Genomic DNA, 15997 nt, shown 5'->3' on the forward strand with positions numbered 1-15997 from the left:
TTTTTTTTTTTTTTTTTTTTATCCTTGAAACCCATGGTGCCACACCCTAATCAGCTAATTAAGGTTTCCTGATCCTCTAAAGGTGCTTTTCCACTGGCAATTCGCTCCCTGTCCGGTTAATGTGCAGTTCGGTTCTACCCCAGGTAGTGAGCTTTTCCATTATGCAGTCTGTTCCTCACTATGAGTGCACAGATACTGTGGTTGACTCGCCTCTGGTCGACTTGCACCGACATTCAACAGAGAAGTCCAGTGTGAAGTTTCCATGGTCAGAGATGATGGGGTGCTGTGGCATCTGCTGGGTCATATCAAGTCTACCAGGAAATATTCAGTCATAAATGCTTCTGCCACCATTACCAAAATTTGGTTCAGTGCCCATGGTGTTGCTGTGCTGGATTGGCCTGCCGTTTGTCCTGACCTGAACCCCATAGATAGAGAGTCTGTGGAGTATCGTCAAGAGAAAGATGAGAGACATCAGATCCAATAATGCAGATGTCATAAAGGCAGCGATCAACCCCAACCCCTCATTCCACCTCAGACACAATGATCCACAGAGGTCAAAAGGAGCACTGAACATATATTTTAGAATCCTGACATTTCTCTTTAAAATATCCAGTTTTAACGATCGTATGTATTAATTCAAATTTTCTGAGATACTGGATTTTGGTCTGTAAGTCAGAATAATCATAATGTCGAGAAATATAGGGTTGAAATATTTCACATGTTCTGAATAACATGAGTTGTCCTTTCTGAAATGAGTGACAAAGCATATTGAACTTTTCAGGATATTCTAATGTTTTTGCCTATGTACTGCTCCTCTCTCAATCGTTGGCTGTTTAGGAATGCAGATATGACAGTTCCACTTTTTCAAATGCTTTTATCTGAAGTGCTTAAAGATGGTATTATTATTATTATTATTATTATTATTATTATTATTATTATTATTGTTATTGTTATTGTTGTTGTTGTTTTAGCTTTAGCCAAAAAAATCTTATTCCTTCTGTGGCATCTTGAAATCTCCAGAAAAATAATATTTTGATAACCTTTAATAGTCATGCTCAAAAAAGTTGATTGTGTTGTGATCTGTGTTTTTCTGTGTAGTTATTTTGAGATTTTCTGTTTAGTCCTGTTTCCCTCTGAGTCTCTGTCCTGTGTCTAGTTTCCTGATTACCCTCCTGGTGTATTTAAGTCCACCTGTTGTCTTTGTCTCTTGCCAGGTCCTTGTCTAATATCATTCATTCCTCGCCTGTTTGCTCCCAGTGCTTTCTGTTATTTTGAATTTGTTTTCCTGATTCTTTATTAAAACCATCATTCACCATCATGACTACCTGGGTTCACTGGCGTCTTCCTCACCTCCAACCACCGCACATCATGACAGATTGAATCCCCTATCATTTGTATTATATACAGTTCTTTGTACTGTATATATGATGATCTTGTTTGGACATTTTGTGAGTTTTAAAATAGTCCACAGTTATTCTTAATGTTAAATATTGATTACGGTTAGTGTTTTAGAACCTAAACGGGAGCCTTTATTTATTCAGTGACTACATGTTTTCAGCTTTGAATGTGAAAACACTCTCAGTCATGAGATAGTTTTAGATCAAAATAGGGACTTTGTTGACATTTTTGGTCTCTCAACCTTAAGAATGTGGTTTAGGAAACCTTTTATAAACTGTTTTTTGTTTTTATTTTGGCTTTCCTAGTCTGGTATCAGGTTTTATAATCTGAAATATTTAACTTTTCGCAAAAGCTCAAGAAACCATTAAAGGGGCAAATGCTTTTTCTCAGGACTGTAAATGAGTCCATTGTTCATGCATTTTATTCTTTCTGACAAAATCCAGGTCATCGTCAAACATGCCCAAAGCTCATCATACCTCATATCTGTGTTCCTTTCTGTGGATCACACTTAGCTGCATGCCTACCATGTTAATAGATGGGAAGTGGTTGCCAGCAGCAGTTCTTTTAACACCTTCCACCCCCTGCTAAATGTTGAATAGTCGTCCCTGATGCCCTGCTGTACCTGACTTGTATCTTTTCATTATTACATCTTTAATTTTGAGATGATATTTTTTTTTTTACCTCATGTGGTTTTAAGATAAATTTTCTTGCTCAAGTTTGTGAGTTGTAAAGCGGGGAGATGACGACCTAGAAAGAGCAGCTTCTGACAGATTTTCATTCTAGCTGTTCTTGTCAATGAATTCACACTGTGTACTGACTTGCATTTTTCAAGTGTAATAATAATTATTGCACCACAGATTATTATCTGAAAGATTCATGCTATTATTTATTTCACACAGATTTAGTCTCAAGAACAAAGCCGAGATAACTTTACACTATGTGCACAATTATTACACAAGTTGTAGTTTTGAGGATTCATTTTATTGTTGAGCAACTATGTTGCTCTCGGTCAAATAACCTCTCAAACCTGAATATTTAATGAAGAAAAAGTGAGAGATTTTGGCTTTTTAGGACAATATCTGTGTGTACAATGATTGGGCAACTAGTGTGCAGAATTATTATGCAACTGAATTAAAACTGAACATTTTCCCATCTTTCCATTAAAGTGAGAATAATAAACATAGAACTCAAAGTTGACAAAGGTTTCTGACATTTAAATATAAATCAGTGACCAACATAGCCACCCTTCTTTTCACTAAAAGTTATAAGCCTTCCATTCTATCAGTTTGTTGATCTGTTGATGATTAATTTTTGTGCAGCCACAACCACAGCCTCCCAGACACTGTTCAGAGATGTGTTCTGTTTTCCTTCACTGTACATCTCACATTTAAGAAGGGCCCAGAAGTTCTAAATGGGGTTAAGGTCTGGTGAGGGCCACTCCATTATTCTTTCATCTTTAAGGCCTTTACTGGCTGGACATATAGTGGAGTACTTTGATGCATGTAATGGAGCATTGCCTGCATAAAAATCATGGTATTCTTAAAACATGCAGATTTTTTTCCTGAACCACTGCTTGAAGATAGTGTCTTCTAAAAACTGGCAGTAGGTTTGGGAGTTGATTTTGAGTCCATCTTTAACCCGAAAAGGTCCAACTAGCTCATCTTTAATAATACCAGCCGATACCAGTGCCCCACCTTACTGTCATCTGATGCAAAGTGGAGCTCTGTGCCCATTACTGATCCATCATGGGCTCATCATCCATCCGGTTTATCAACAGTCACTCTCATCTCATCAGTCCATAAAACCTTAGAAAAATCCGTCTTCAGATCTCATTTTTGACCCATGTTGCCTGTGGAAAAGAAGCTGCCTAATGATTCTGCACACCTTTATGTTGATCTCCGTAGGCCCCACCCTCCCTCATTAAACAAATATACAGCAGCTAATATGTTTATATTCAATAAGCATTCAAGTCTATAGAGCTCAGAGTTGGAAAATATGCATAAAAATGTCATATATCTAAAACTTGCCTAATAATTGTGCACATAGTATATGGCTTGGTCTTCCCGTATCTATTTATCTACTATCCATGTCTTATTTTTGGCATCAAAGTATATGACATCCCTAATCAATTAAGATTGCTGGCAGCTTAGGATACATCCGACTTTATGTTTTTCTTTTATTAATGAATGTTTTTCCTCTCATTTTGCACAGGTGTTGTACCATGAGAAAGACTCAGACACTCCCCCTTGTGTTCAGGTGGTACAAGGAGACAGAAATCTAACACTGCTTCTGGGTTCCCTCCAAAAATATAAAATGTATGCACTGCAAGTGCTGGCGTTCACACAGGTTGGAGACGGCCCTCCCAGCAGCCCTGTCCTCCTCAGAACTAAAGAAGATGGTAGGAATTACAGGCCTGTGACCAGAAGTTTCTTCAGCACATCTCCTTCCTCTTCACAGCTCTTCCTGTCTTTTTTCTCCTTTGCACCTCAGCTGTCATCACAGACATATGTGGATATTTTCTCCTAATAATGTGTAGCTGCCAATGTAGAGACCTGATAACCATTACAGGCACTTTCACGATGCACACAAACACACACATGTTCAGAAAGGCTAACACAACATACACCCTCACACACACCAGCAATCATCCTCTGTCAAGCAGAGTCACGTTTGAAAAGTTTTTCTCATTTCAGGATAAAACAAAATGGCAAAGTCAATTCCCAGCAATGTATAATGAACCTCCATTCTGTCTGACACACACACACACACACACACACACACACACACACACACACACACACACACACACACACACACACACACGCAGACACATAAACCAACAGCAGGCTTATGAATGTGTGTACACTCGAGCTGAAATGTATTTGTTGAGGTGGAACATGTACTTTTATCTGCAGCAGTGTCAAAGTGGGCACAAAGTTAAAGGGAAATTACTTTTTCTTATTTTGCCCTGTATAGTTTTCCTTTTAAGCATACAGTGCAGCTGAGAGTTGTGTGTATATTCATCATGGGATTTGCAACGACGCATTTAAATTTATTCAGGAAGGAATGATCATTTAACTTAGGGGTGTCCAAACTTTTTGTCATGTGGGCCAAAGTTGTCAGTTCAACAAAACTTCTGGGCCAAATAAAAAAAGAAAGAAATCTAAAATGAAACAAATAAAGCAGTCAGTTTTTTTGTTGTTGTTTTTTGTAGTTTTTGTAGAAAAGGAAGAAAACTTCCTTTGTAGATCATAAACATAAAAAAGATTTTCAGGGTTTGCTATATTAAAAGAAAGGGATCTTGTATTCAAATTCTTTGGGGCTCAATATAACAAATTTATTCTCAGTAATAAGAACAGAATTTAGGGTCACTTTCTTTTAAAATGCTTGTTATATTTAGCCAAATTCAGAAAATTAAGTAAAAACTTGATTTTTGTGCAGCAAAGTCAGTAAAAACCTCTGGATAAACCGGGTTCTTATCATAAAAGCATAAAACAGCACTTTGTTATACCTAACTTTTTCCATTAAGATAAAATGATGTTGACACATACAAACTCTGTCAGACTGCCCCAAGGCAGCTGTGGCTACCCTGGGGCAGTAGCTTGCCACCATCAGTGTGTGAGTGTGTGTGTGAATGGGTGAATGACTGTAGTGTGAAGAGCCTGGGATCCTCTGGACGTGATAAAGCACTGTACAAGTACACAGCCATTTACCACTTTCCATATATACATACTTCTCCACTAACGCTTTAGAAATTGTCCTTCAACAAGTTGTAGTAAATCCCAGCTCTTTCTGTTTCCATGAGCAAGGTCCTGTAAGACCTCCAACTGGATAGGTGACCACTCTTTCGTTCACAATCGGCAGAGTTTATTTAAACTGGTTGTTTTCTCACCATTGACCTGGCTCTTAAGCTTAGTGTACAAATTTAGCTGAGATTGAGGTTGTTGTAGAATCTTAATGCCAGTCTGCTTACCACCATGCTTGATAGTTGGGTTGACATTGGAGCTTTGGAGTTAGATGCCTTCAGTATATTTTTGTTACACGACTCGTTTACCTTGTAGTTATTCATTCTGCTGTTTTTTAACCTTTGTATTAATACACATTTATTCTGCTGCCAACAATCTTTCCTGTTTTTGTTTCCAGTCCCAGGTCCCCCAGTCCGTATGATGTTTCCAGAGGTTCGACTGACATCGGTTCGGGTGGTCTGGCAGCCTCCTGCATTTCCCAACGGCATCATTTTAGGTAAAAAAAAGAAAAGAAAAAATTTCCAGAGATGCTCACAAAATAACACAGAATCACATATCACTGTGCACCCCTACTTCAGGGGAAGTGGGCAAGTAAAAGTCATAAGATAACAAAGAGCTTGTTCAGTCTTCATCTTTCAGTTCACTCCACTAGTGAAGTTTGTGGGTGAATGCATGCTATAGTGTTCTGGTTTTTAAATTATGAAACCAGTATGTGTGAAAAGGGTTATTTGAGTTCCTTTTCCAAATCCTTTTCCAAATGTGTATAGAATCACATATGACTGTGATATGACATATGACATATATGGCATATCACAAATGACACTATAAGTACATTTCACCGGATTTGTTGAGCTGCAGAGTTAGTGACACTAAAAAGAAGGCAAAAGAAAGGCAGGAAGGAGAAGTATAGAGATTAAAGGGGACGATAGTATGAGTGTGAATGCTGAGCAGGAAATGGAGGTATTTGTCCTCTCAGCAGGGAAGGGAGTTTAGCAGGACAGTTTGAGTGATGTGTGACTGCATTCTGTTGGAGGGGAGGACATTTAGTACGACACCTCCCTGTGACAGTGGGATGAGTGGGAGGGCAAATCCCTCTTTCTCCATCACACCGACCAAACACAAACACACAATCCTGCTGTGTTCTTGTTGAGTGCATTGTGTGTGTGCCAATGCAGATAGAAACAACTGTTGTGCACTGGTTTCCTTCGTGTTTGTTTGACCGCCTCATTTCTCTGTGGGTTCTCAGGAAATGTTTAAAGCAGAAGGCAGATAAAAGACAAACAATGAAAAGAAAAGTTGTGGAGTCTGATTTGGAGAAATGCAGAACACCATCTATGTTCCCTGAGAATCTCTGTGGGAATGTTATACACAATTTCAAGTGGATATATCATTTTTTAAAATACGTTTTTACCCTTTCTATTCTAATTCAATACTACCCAGCAGTAAAACGGCAGATGATTGAGGCAGCATCATGATGTGGGGTGTTTTGTACTCATTTTAAGTGGCATTTCAGAATGAAGTGTGAAAAACATCAACTCAAAATTGATCAGCGTATGAAACATCTTTCCTTACACCAAATAATTATACCTGTAATGCATATGATGCATATAATATGTTTGAAAAGAGCTGCAAGTTTTTATAAAAATCAAAAAGGATAATGCAGGCAACAGCAAGAAGAATAATATAAGACTCAATCACTTTACACAACCAGGATTTGGCCTCATCTACCTCCAACGCTTCAATATCCTAAAAATATTTTGCCCAGAACAAAACCGTGCCCTGACCTAGATGATTAGATTTGACTGTTGATCTGGCTGCTATCCTATAGTCTTCCACATGCAGAACTCACATTAACATACAATCAGACTATCTGATGAGATTATCACTCACTCAACCAGATTAGGTGCCTCTGAGCAGAGTATTATCTTGACAGCCACACTGTGACCTAATCACATCAGCCTATTTGTGTGTTTCTGCACAGTGTGCAGGGGGACAGTGTGTAGGAAGGCTGTATTTGCTACCCATTACAATCCCAGTAATATAGGTCTTTGTGAGTGGCTGGTGGCCTGTGGAAAGCTTGGATGGGGATCACTGGTTAGTGTGTGGGTGCTTGTGATGTGGGGTGTGTTAGCATTATTACATGACTTACTGCACTGGAGACTGAGAAACACACACATGCGGTGTACACCATGGGTCACTGCCAAGGATACAGACAGGAGGCTGTATGTTTATATAATGCCACTGGAAGCAAGTGTGTATGCGTGTGTGTGCGCGTGTGTGTGTGCGTGTGTGTGTGTGTGTGTGTGTGTGTGTGTGTGTGTGAAATTGCATGAAGCTGCGGTCCTGGAGTGGAGTTCGGTATCAAAAGCATGACTTTTGTGTCTTCAGTGGGAACAGGCTACATGTGTCACAGAATTTCAGACTGAGAAAATAAAGCACCACACAGGTTTATTGGCACCCCTGACAAATACGTCCTGCAAAAATGCTTCCAGCCCGAGAACTTCTGTTCCATTTTGTCACCTTACATCCACTCACTTCAGTGTTGGAATTTTAAATTGCAGCCCAACACAAAATAATGTGTAACTGTGAAGATAAGGGAACAGATTGATTACATATATACACTGCTCAAAAAATGAAGGGCACACCTAAACAGAACAATATAACTCCCAGTCAGTCACACCTTTGTGGAATCAATGTCACCAGTTAGGTAGTAACACTTATTCACCTGCTACTGTGCAAATGGAACACACAACCGGTGGAAATGAGAGGCAATTTGTCATGATGTGATGTGAATTCGGACCCAAATGCAGCAGGCGAGGAACCAGGAAGTAGGATGACGATGACTTTAATAGCGAATAGGCAGCTCATACAGTCCAAGGAATATGCAGCGCGGTAGAGCGGAGGCTAGGCTCGGCACCGGTAGCAACAGTACAGGAAAAAACTGACGAAGGGAGTTGACGCCGTCACAGGACTTAACCTGTTCAACTGAGACGACGAGACAACAGACCAAAGACAAGACAGGGTGACACGACTACGATCCGACAACAGACAAAGACAACAGGTGGACTTAAATACACAGGGAGTAATTAGGGAACTAGACACACCTGGGAAACAATTAGGGAGGAGACAGGACTCACAGGGAACAGGATCAAAATAAGACAGAGAAACCTAAACTAAACATACAGACAACTCAGAAAAATCTAAATCCTGACACAATTAGCAAGACAGCCCCTATAAAGAGTGATTCTGCAGGTGGTGACCACAGATCATTTCTCTGTTCTTGTCCTTTCTGGTGGAAATTTTACTCACCTTTTCATTATGTCAGTGTTTGTCACGCATTAAAGCATCGTGTGGTATATTTTACAGCCCACTGAAATTGACTAAGAAGTGCAACTAATCCTAGACCGAACATCAATGTGAGTGGTGGCAAGGATATTTGCTGTGTCTCTCAGCACAGTGTCCAGAGAATGGATTAGGAACCAGGAGACAGGCCAATAAATCAGGAGAGATGAATGGGGCCGTAGGAGGCCTACAACCCAGCAGCAGGATTGCTACCTCGTCCTGGCAGTGGACCTGAACAGCAGGTCCACTGCCAGGGGGGCCCTACAAAATGACCTCCAGCAGGCTACTAATGTGCATGTTTCTACTCAAACTGTCAGAAACAGACTCCATCAGGGTGGCATGAGGACCCAATATCCTCATATAGGGTGTGTCCTTACAGCCCAATACCATGCAGGACAATTGGCCTTTGCTAGAGAATACCAAGACCATGAATTTCTCCCTGTGCTCTAAACAGATGACAGCAGGTTCACACTGAGAAGATGTGACAAACTTGACGGAGTCTTGAGACACTGTGGAGAGCGTTACACTGCCTGCAACATCCTCCAGCATGGTGGTGGGTCAGTCATGGTGTGGGGAGGCATTTCTTTAAATGGCCACACAGCCCTCCCTGTGTTAGTCAGAGATGTCCTAACTGCCATAAGGTACCGGGATGAAATCCTCAGACCCACTGTGAGACCATATGCTGGTGTAGTGGGGCCTGAATTCCTTCTGACAATACTAGGCATTATGTGGCTGAAGTGTGTCAGCACTTCCTGCCTGATGAGGGCACTGATTTTATGGACTGGCCTGCCCGTTCCCCTGACCTGAATCCAATTTAGCACATCTGGAACATCATGTTTTGGTCAATTCACTAACGCCACATCACAGCACAGACTGTTCAGGAGCTAACTGGTGCTCTAATCCATGTCTAGCAAGAGATCCCTCAGGAGAACATCCGCTGTCTCATCAGCAGTACGCCCAGGAGTTGTTGGGAGGAGACGAGTTCCGGAGGTCACACACACTACTGAGCCTCATTTAGAAATGTCTTAAGGAACATTCACTGACGCTGAACCAGCCTGTTATGTTATGTTCCACTTTCATATTGAGTGAATCCAAATCCAGTTCTCCATGGTGTAATAATTTTTATTTATATTGATATTTTTTGTGTTATTTCCTTCTCAGTCAATTCCACTGTGTTAATAATAAAGTTTTTAACTGACAATATTTAGGTAATTAAGATCTAGAATTAAGATTTAGAATGTGTTATTTTAGTTTTCCCTTTATTTTTGTGAATTTTTAAAACACTTACAGCAGTAGTTACAGTGGCATCTTCTAGTCACCAAATCTCTATAAAAACTATTGATTTTAAGTCTTTTTTTGAACATTTTTACCCGTAAATTGAAAAAATAATTTGGAAGGTAGCATGATAGCAGTGCTGTCATAATTTCATATTTAGACAATTTTAGTTCTTGTGGGTACAAACACAGAATTCAACACCAAATAATTATTTTTTTCTCTTTTCCTCCACTTTTCACTAGGCTACCAAATATCGTACTGCCTTTACAGCAGGGACCCTCTGCGGTGGACCACTGTGGAAGTGGGCTCCAATGCTCACCAGTTTACTGTCACAGGCCTCTCCTCTGAACACACCTACGTGTTTTGCCTCACAGCTCGCACTGCCGTGGGCTGGGGCGAGCGGCAGGAAGCCCTGGTAGTTACCACTGAACGCAGAGGTAAAGAACACATACTCTGAAGCAGTATCCGTATCAGCACTCTGGTTCATTTATTGAAGTTATTTGACTATTTTCTGAATTATGAATCAAACTTTCTGAGGTATCCGAGCAAGTGAAACCAACACTATCAGTAATAAAATCTGACCTGCCTCCCTGACAAAAGATCACCTCCTACAAATGATTAATTCAAGTTTTGAATCCTGGAGAGACAAAAAGAATCTTCTAAGAAGTGTCAAAGTCGAAGTTGTATTTATAAGGAAGGTGAGCAAGAGACAGAGGGGCAACAAATGTGAACTTTACCAGAGGAAAGAGGGAATACCACTCTACAGCTGAGCTTGGTCCAAAGGTACTTCTTAATGATAGCACCATTCTAGATACTCTGTCTGTACATGCCAGGTTCAGAGCCCAGCACACATAGTCTCACTGATGGAGCTCTGAACTGAAACAGGATTATAATGAATGCTATTAGCTGTTTCTGGGCTTTTATTTCTGCACTGAGTCAAAATATCAGCTGTGGGAAATAAAACAAAGCCACAGGGACATTTCTGCTGCTATGTTTGCAGTGAACAGTATGTGGTTGATGGTTTGCTGATGTTGTTGTTTGTAGTTTTTGCAAGATTTTAAAGAAAACAACTTAGTTTTCTGTGAAGATACAAAAGTGTGTTCTGTGTGTGTGCACATTCGTGTGTGTATGTGCATGGATGCGTGTGTGTTTACTAAGGTAAGGCACAATTAGAACATCTCCATAAAATGTAATTTAATATGGTAAAAATCAGTGATTGAACTCATGTCAAAAGGTCCAATTCAAAAAATCAGCGTGTTTATTTTGTTTTGATGAAACAAAAAAGTGTTTACTGTTAACTATTAATGTTACTGCAGTTTTATTGTGCAAATATGTCATGTAGAATTTGTAAAAAGTTTATAACACAGTTATATTGAAGAATTGAGTGACTGAGCAAATGGAGAAACAGCAACCTGTTTTTGAAAGTGGCGTTGAAAATATTTTTACTCCCCCACTTTTTGACAAAAATCTAATCACAACCTGAAGTAAGATAAATCTCTAAATGATATTTTATTTGTGTGTGTTTGTAATTAAATCTTAGTACAGTCTGTTTTAAAATGTGTTGAATGCCTGAAAAATGTATAAATTTTGCATCATTCTGCTACTACATTTAAATCTCTTTAATTGTCCTCCCATCTGAAGTTCCAGACTGACGTTTGCCAGTCATCAACCTAGATGAACACTACTACAGGTTTCCCTTGCTTAGAAGAATTTCCAGTTGGAAATATTCCTCATCATAGTCTTTTTGACTGTGCTTTAAAACACAGCTGACTTGCTAAAGCTGTATGTTAGTTATTTACCACTGCAAATATTAGCTCGGCAATATATCTCTCAGAGGGATAAACATAACATAGCATTCTCTATAATAAGCATGTTTCATTAAAACCTGAAATGTAATATTTGTTGATACCAAGTCAGTTAGGAACCTTACCGAGACCACTTCCTCCAGTTTTAGTACAGATATTTTGTTCACATCTACACAGACAAACGGCACCAAAGATATCATAGTTTATTTTAAACAGACTACACATATTAGCTGCAGAAAATAACCTGTGAAGATACTTTCAGTAATCAGTTTGACTAAAGATAAACACATGGGTGAGTTTGTCTAGATCTTGCTGGGACATTAGTCCTTTGACCTAGAAATGTTCTTCAGGTGATAGGAGGCCGACTTTGTAACTGTCTTTATGTGGCTCTGAATGTTCAGGTCAGAGTCCATCACTACTCCCAGATTTCATGTCTGATTTCTAGTTTCTAGCTGTAATAACTGAAGCTGTTTGCTGACTCTGGATTGTTCAACAAAGATAATTCCTTTGTTTTGTTTCTATTCGGTTGGAGAAAGTTATGGCACATCCACACCGATGTTTTTCAGACCATTTGCTCAGTTCTTGAATGGGTCCATAATGACTTGTTGACAGTATAATGTAGAGCTGTGAATCATTTACATACCTATCATAACTTATTTTGCCAGTACATAAAAGACTGTACAATAACTCAAGTTTTAGAAGTGTCTAAAGTGCAACATAGGCTGCAGGGCGACAGACTTAGTAGCATTGTTTCCAAGAAGGTCCTAGGTTTAAATGCTGGCCAAGGGTCTTTCTGCATGGAGTTTGAATGTTGTCCCCAGAGTACTGGGACATATGCAGGTACTCAGGCCTCCTCCCACATTCCAAAATTCTAAGTTAGATTAGTATTTGTTTAAATTATTTCAACTTATCAGTTGGTGCATGGTTTCCCATCCTGCATATCTTTTTGTTGCCTTATGATGAAATGCTGACCTCTGGCCCAATGCCTGCTGGAAACAGACAGACAGATAGGCAGACAGACAGACACAATGCATGATTAGAACATCTACAGAAAATGAAATTTAATATGATCAATGGCAGTGATTGTATATTGAGTGATGACGAAAAGATCCAATTTACAAAAATAAGCGTGTGATGGATGTTTTCTGCATCCTTACACAGAATTATGTATTTAACATCACAGCTTATGTAATATATTCACAGAAACTGAGGTCAGAGAAAGAACAGCAAGTGAAATCTGCATAAATGAAATTGAGGTTTTTAGCTCCTCAGCAACAAGCAGTTTGTAGATGAACATACATGTGCCATTGTTACAGGCCACTAAAAGTTATCTCAAATGAAAATATGACCTTTTAAGAGTAGAGGAGAATTTAAGAAGTACAGAACAAGACAAAATGACATTTATAGACTCCTGTGGACAGAATTGTGAATTATTTAGCCCACCAGATACCAGGTCTCCTGTAGAGTTGCATTGAGAGTTAGAAATGTAAAAAATATAACCTGGGGAGTCTGAACAACTCCAAATTAATTTCTCTCTTGCTTAAGAGGGGATTATGCGTCTCCCTTGCCAACAGTCTTGCTGCTTCCATTACTTTATTAAAAATTAAAGTGAAAAGAAAAAACAGACATGGAACCACATCAGTATGCTATCTCTTATTTTGTAAACCACAGTAATTATTTCTCATCAACACTTCTGTCATTATTTTGCAATTATGGCAATTATGATTTTAGGGCAGAAAACATGCTGTTATTCCCAGTAACATTTCATCTAATCTTGGCACTCGGTGGTCTCATGGCAAAGTGTAAACAAAAACAGTAAGATGATTTCTGAAAAACACAGACTAAAAAAAGGAGTATGACAGCCTGTTCCTGTGGTGAGATATATTATGTTTATCTCTGACTGTTATTCTCCTGCTGTTCAGTTTCTAAAAACCTGAGACTGAAAATATTTTCACTTTGCCAAAAAATGACCGCTGACAGCCTGAAAGTCAGAAGAGATTCTTTCTGTAACTTACAAGTAAAAGTAGTAAATAAAGCAGTTTGTTTTAATTCAGAAGTTATTAAACAGAACATAAATCTGCTTCAGTATATGTTGTTTGTTTTATCAGAAAGTTTATACATCTTTGCATTTTCTCTAGTTTATCGAATAACTTTTTCAATAACTTTCAGCAAAGAGACTTTAAGACAATCCATTTCTGATCCTCCTGCCAGTTCAGCAGCACAGTCTCTGTCAAGCTAGGTCTAACAAAAACCAACAAAACCATCTAAGTACAACAATTTAAAGAAAGTTTGTAAATTTTTGAAATCATGATAATATTTTCAAAGATACTATTATATGTAGTTCATTTTAATTGGACATACAATGTAACATTCAATGTATCATCAGGATTTCTTGATAATAGGATATAGTCATTCTCTGTTCCACTTCAGTCACAGAATGGCTTCTTCCTGTACTGAGAAAGACAGAAAAGTCAAATAGGCCTTTCTGTAGGACGATCCCAAGGAAAGCAAATAAATTCCATGTAATAAAAAAAAAAAAACCCGAGTTGTGTGTGAATATGACGTCACATACATTTGGCAGGGAGCTGTAATTCTTCCCACAGAGCTTAATTAGTGTGGTATTTGTCTTTTCAGGCTGATCACCAACAAGGCAACAGACAGAATAAAAAGTTCTGCTTAATCTCTGCCTCTGTTTTCTTCGCTTGTCCTCCCATTTTCACTGCAGCAGAAGTACTCGTGATGACAGAGCCCCAGTTGTTCTCACAATTATGAGTTTATTATCAGACAAAATCTTAACTGTGAATCAGAACAAAAGGACAACCGGCATTCAGAAGAAGATGGTATCAGAAAGGTGGTAGACAATAGTCCAATTTTGATGGGACTGGAGAACGGTGCTGTGTGGGGGAAAGAAGAAGACAAACACATTTGAGCCAAATTACTTGTGATAAGGCTGAGTGTAGGAGACTGAGCACTATGTAGCTGTCAACATGTGTTAGACTGTGATCAGTTTATTTCCACAAAGTAAATGTAGATTAATTAAATTTTAGAGATCATCAATAATGTTTTTATTTCTAGACTCAAGCGATAGGTCAATGCCCCCCAAAATGAGACAGTTGAGCCTGCAGGTGTGTTTCTACTTGTGTGTTGAGTTTGTGTTGAGGTCAACTCATCACTTAACATGGCTGTACAGAGAGGGCAACTCCAAGAGCCATCATCTTGTAATTGAATACCAAGGACAAAAACACACACACACGCACACATGTTTGCGTGGCTATTTTGATGCTGAAGTAATTAAATGTGGTGGTTCACATAAACCTTTATCCACTGTAGCACACACTGATAGACATATAAAGCTTCTTGTGAAAGTATTCACACCCCATGAACGTTTTCACTGTACAAACACAAACTTCACTATATATTCTTAGGATTTTATGTGATTGTTTATATAAATTAGAGCTTAGATATGAATTGGGAGGAAAGGATTTATTGTTTTCTTAAATTTCTTACAAATAAAATTCCCAGGTCAGTCCTATGTAAAGCTTTCTTTTCTGCAGTTACACCTGCCAGATATGAGGAAAATGGCCATAACCTGAAATTGTTGTTTATTGGCTTCTTTGTTTAAATAGCTCTAGCTCAGTCAGCAGGAATGGAAGGCATCTTTTAGGTTATCTAGATTGAGACCTGAGCTGTATGTAACAGTTTCTTTATTTTCCTAGAATATTTTTGGATTTACCAGAATGCAGTTTTAACTCTATGTTCCTATCAAATTCATAGAAAACTCATCTTTAAGGCATGATGCTGCCACCACTTTCTTTACTAGTAAAACATTTTTTGTTTTACTAGTAAACAAAAAAATCCAAATAAAATAATCATTTAAATAGTTTTAAATAGTTAATTTGACAAGATGTGAAAAATATCAAAGTCGGTTGCAAATGTTTGTAGAGCACTGCAACCCACATGTACAGATGTCAAGGCTATTTGAAGAACAAACTACGGGGATAAACCTCCTTCCCCTTGTAAGAAAAACAATAAAGTAAAAGATTAGAAGAGTTTACAGGCACATCTAAACAGTTTAGCAAAAATTGAAAAAAAGATTTGTAAATACAATGCAAAACTGAATTTAATCGGAAAGGAGGACTCTGAAGCATTGAGCAACAGTTCAGCCTGTAAGATGCTTCTGATGATGCTATGTTCTTGGTTACCCATGATTGCATAAGTTATGCCATAATCATAAAGGTCAATTTATATTGTAGATATTCTAATATTCTTTGTTTCTAAGAAACACAAGTTTGGATTTTCATTCACTGAGGCATTACTATCAAACTTTCCAGAATTAGCATCTGAAATATATTACTTTGTTTGTAATGAATCTAGTTTATATATATTAATTTTACTAAGTTCTTGAAATATATTAACTTTTTAATTATTGTG

At 38.5% G+C, this 15997-nt stretch overlaps 1 protein-coding gene across 1 annotated transcript in view; it reads left to right on the forward strand.

The window, feature by feature from the left end:
* The window catches only part of LOC106961850 (protein sidekick-1-like), a gene marked incomplete at its 3' end in the record, with an annotated part of 122798 nt that overhangs the window by 94902 nt on the left and 11899 nt on the right, over positions 1 to 15997 (forward strand). The window contains exons 23-25 of the mRNA XM_015055913.1: positions 3610 to 3796; positions 5542 to 5640; positions 10004 to 10198. Coding sequence (XP_014911399.1) covers positions 3610 to 3796; positions 5542 to 5640; positions 10004 to 10198 — 481 coding nt within the window. The remainder of the gene's footprint in view (positions 1 to 3609; positions 3797 to 5541; positions 5641 to 10003; positions 10199 to 15997) is intronic.

The sequence above is a fragment of the Poecilia latipinna genome, unplaced genomic scaffold (assembly GCF_001443285.1).
Source record: "Poecilia latipinna isolate Pla-1442-1.1 unplaced genomic scaffold, P_latipinna-1.0 Scaffold1342, whole genome shotgun sequence".
Lineage (NCBI taxonomy): Eukaryota > Metazoa > Chordata > Actinopteri > Cyprinodontiformes > Poeciliidae > Poecilia > Poecilia latipinna.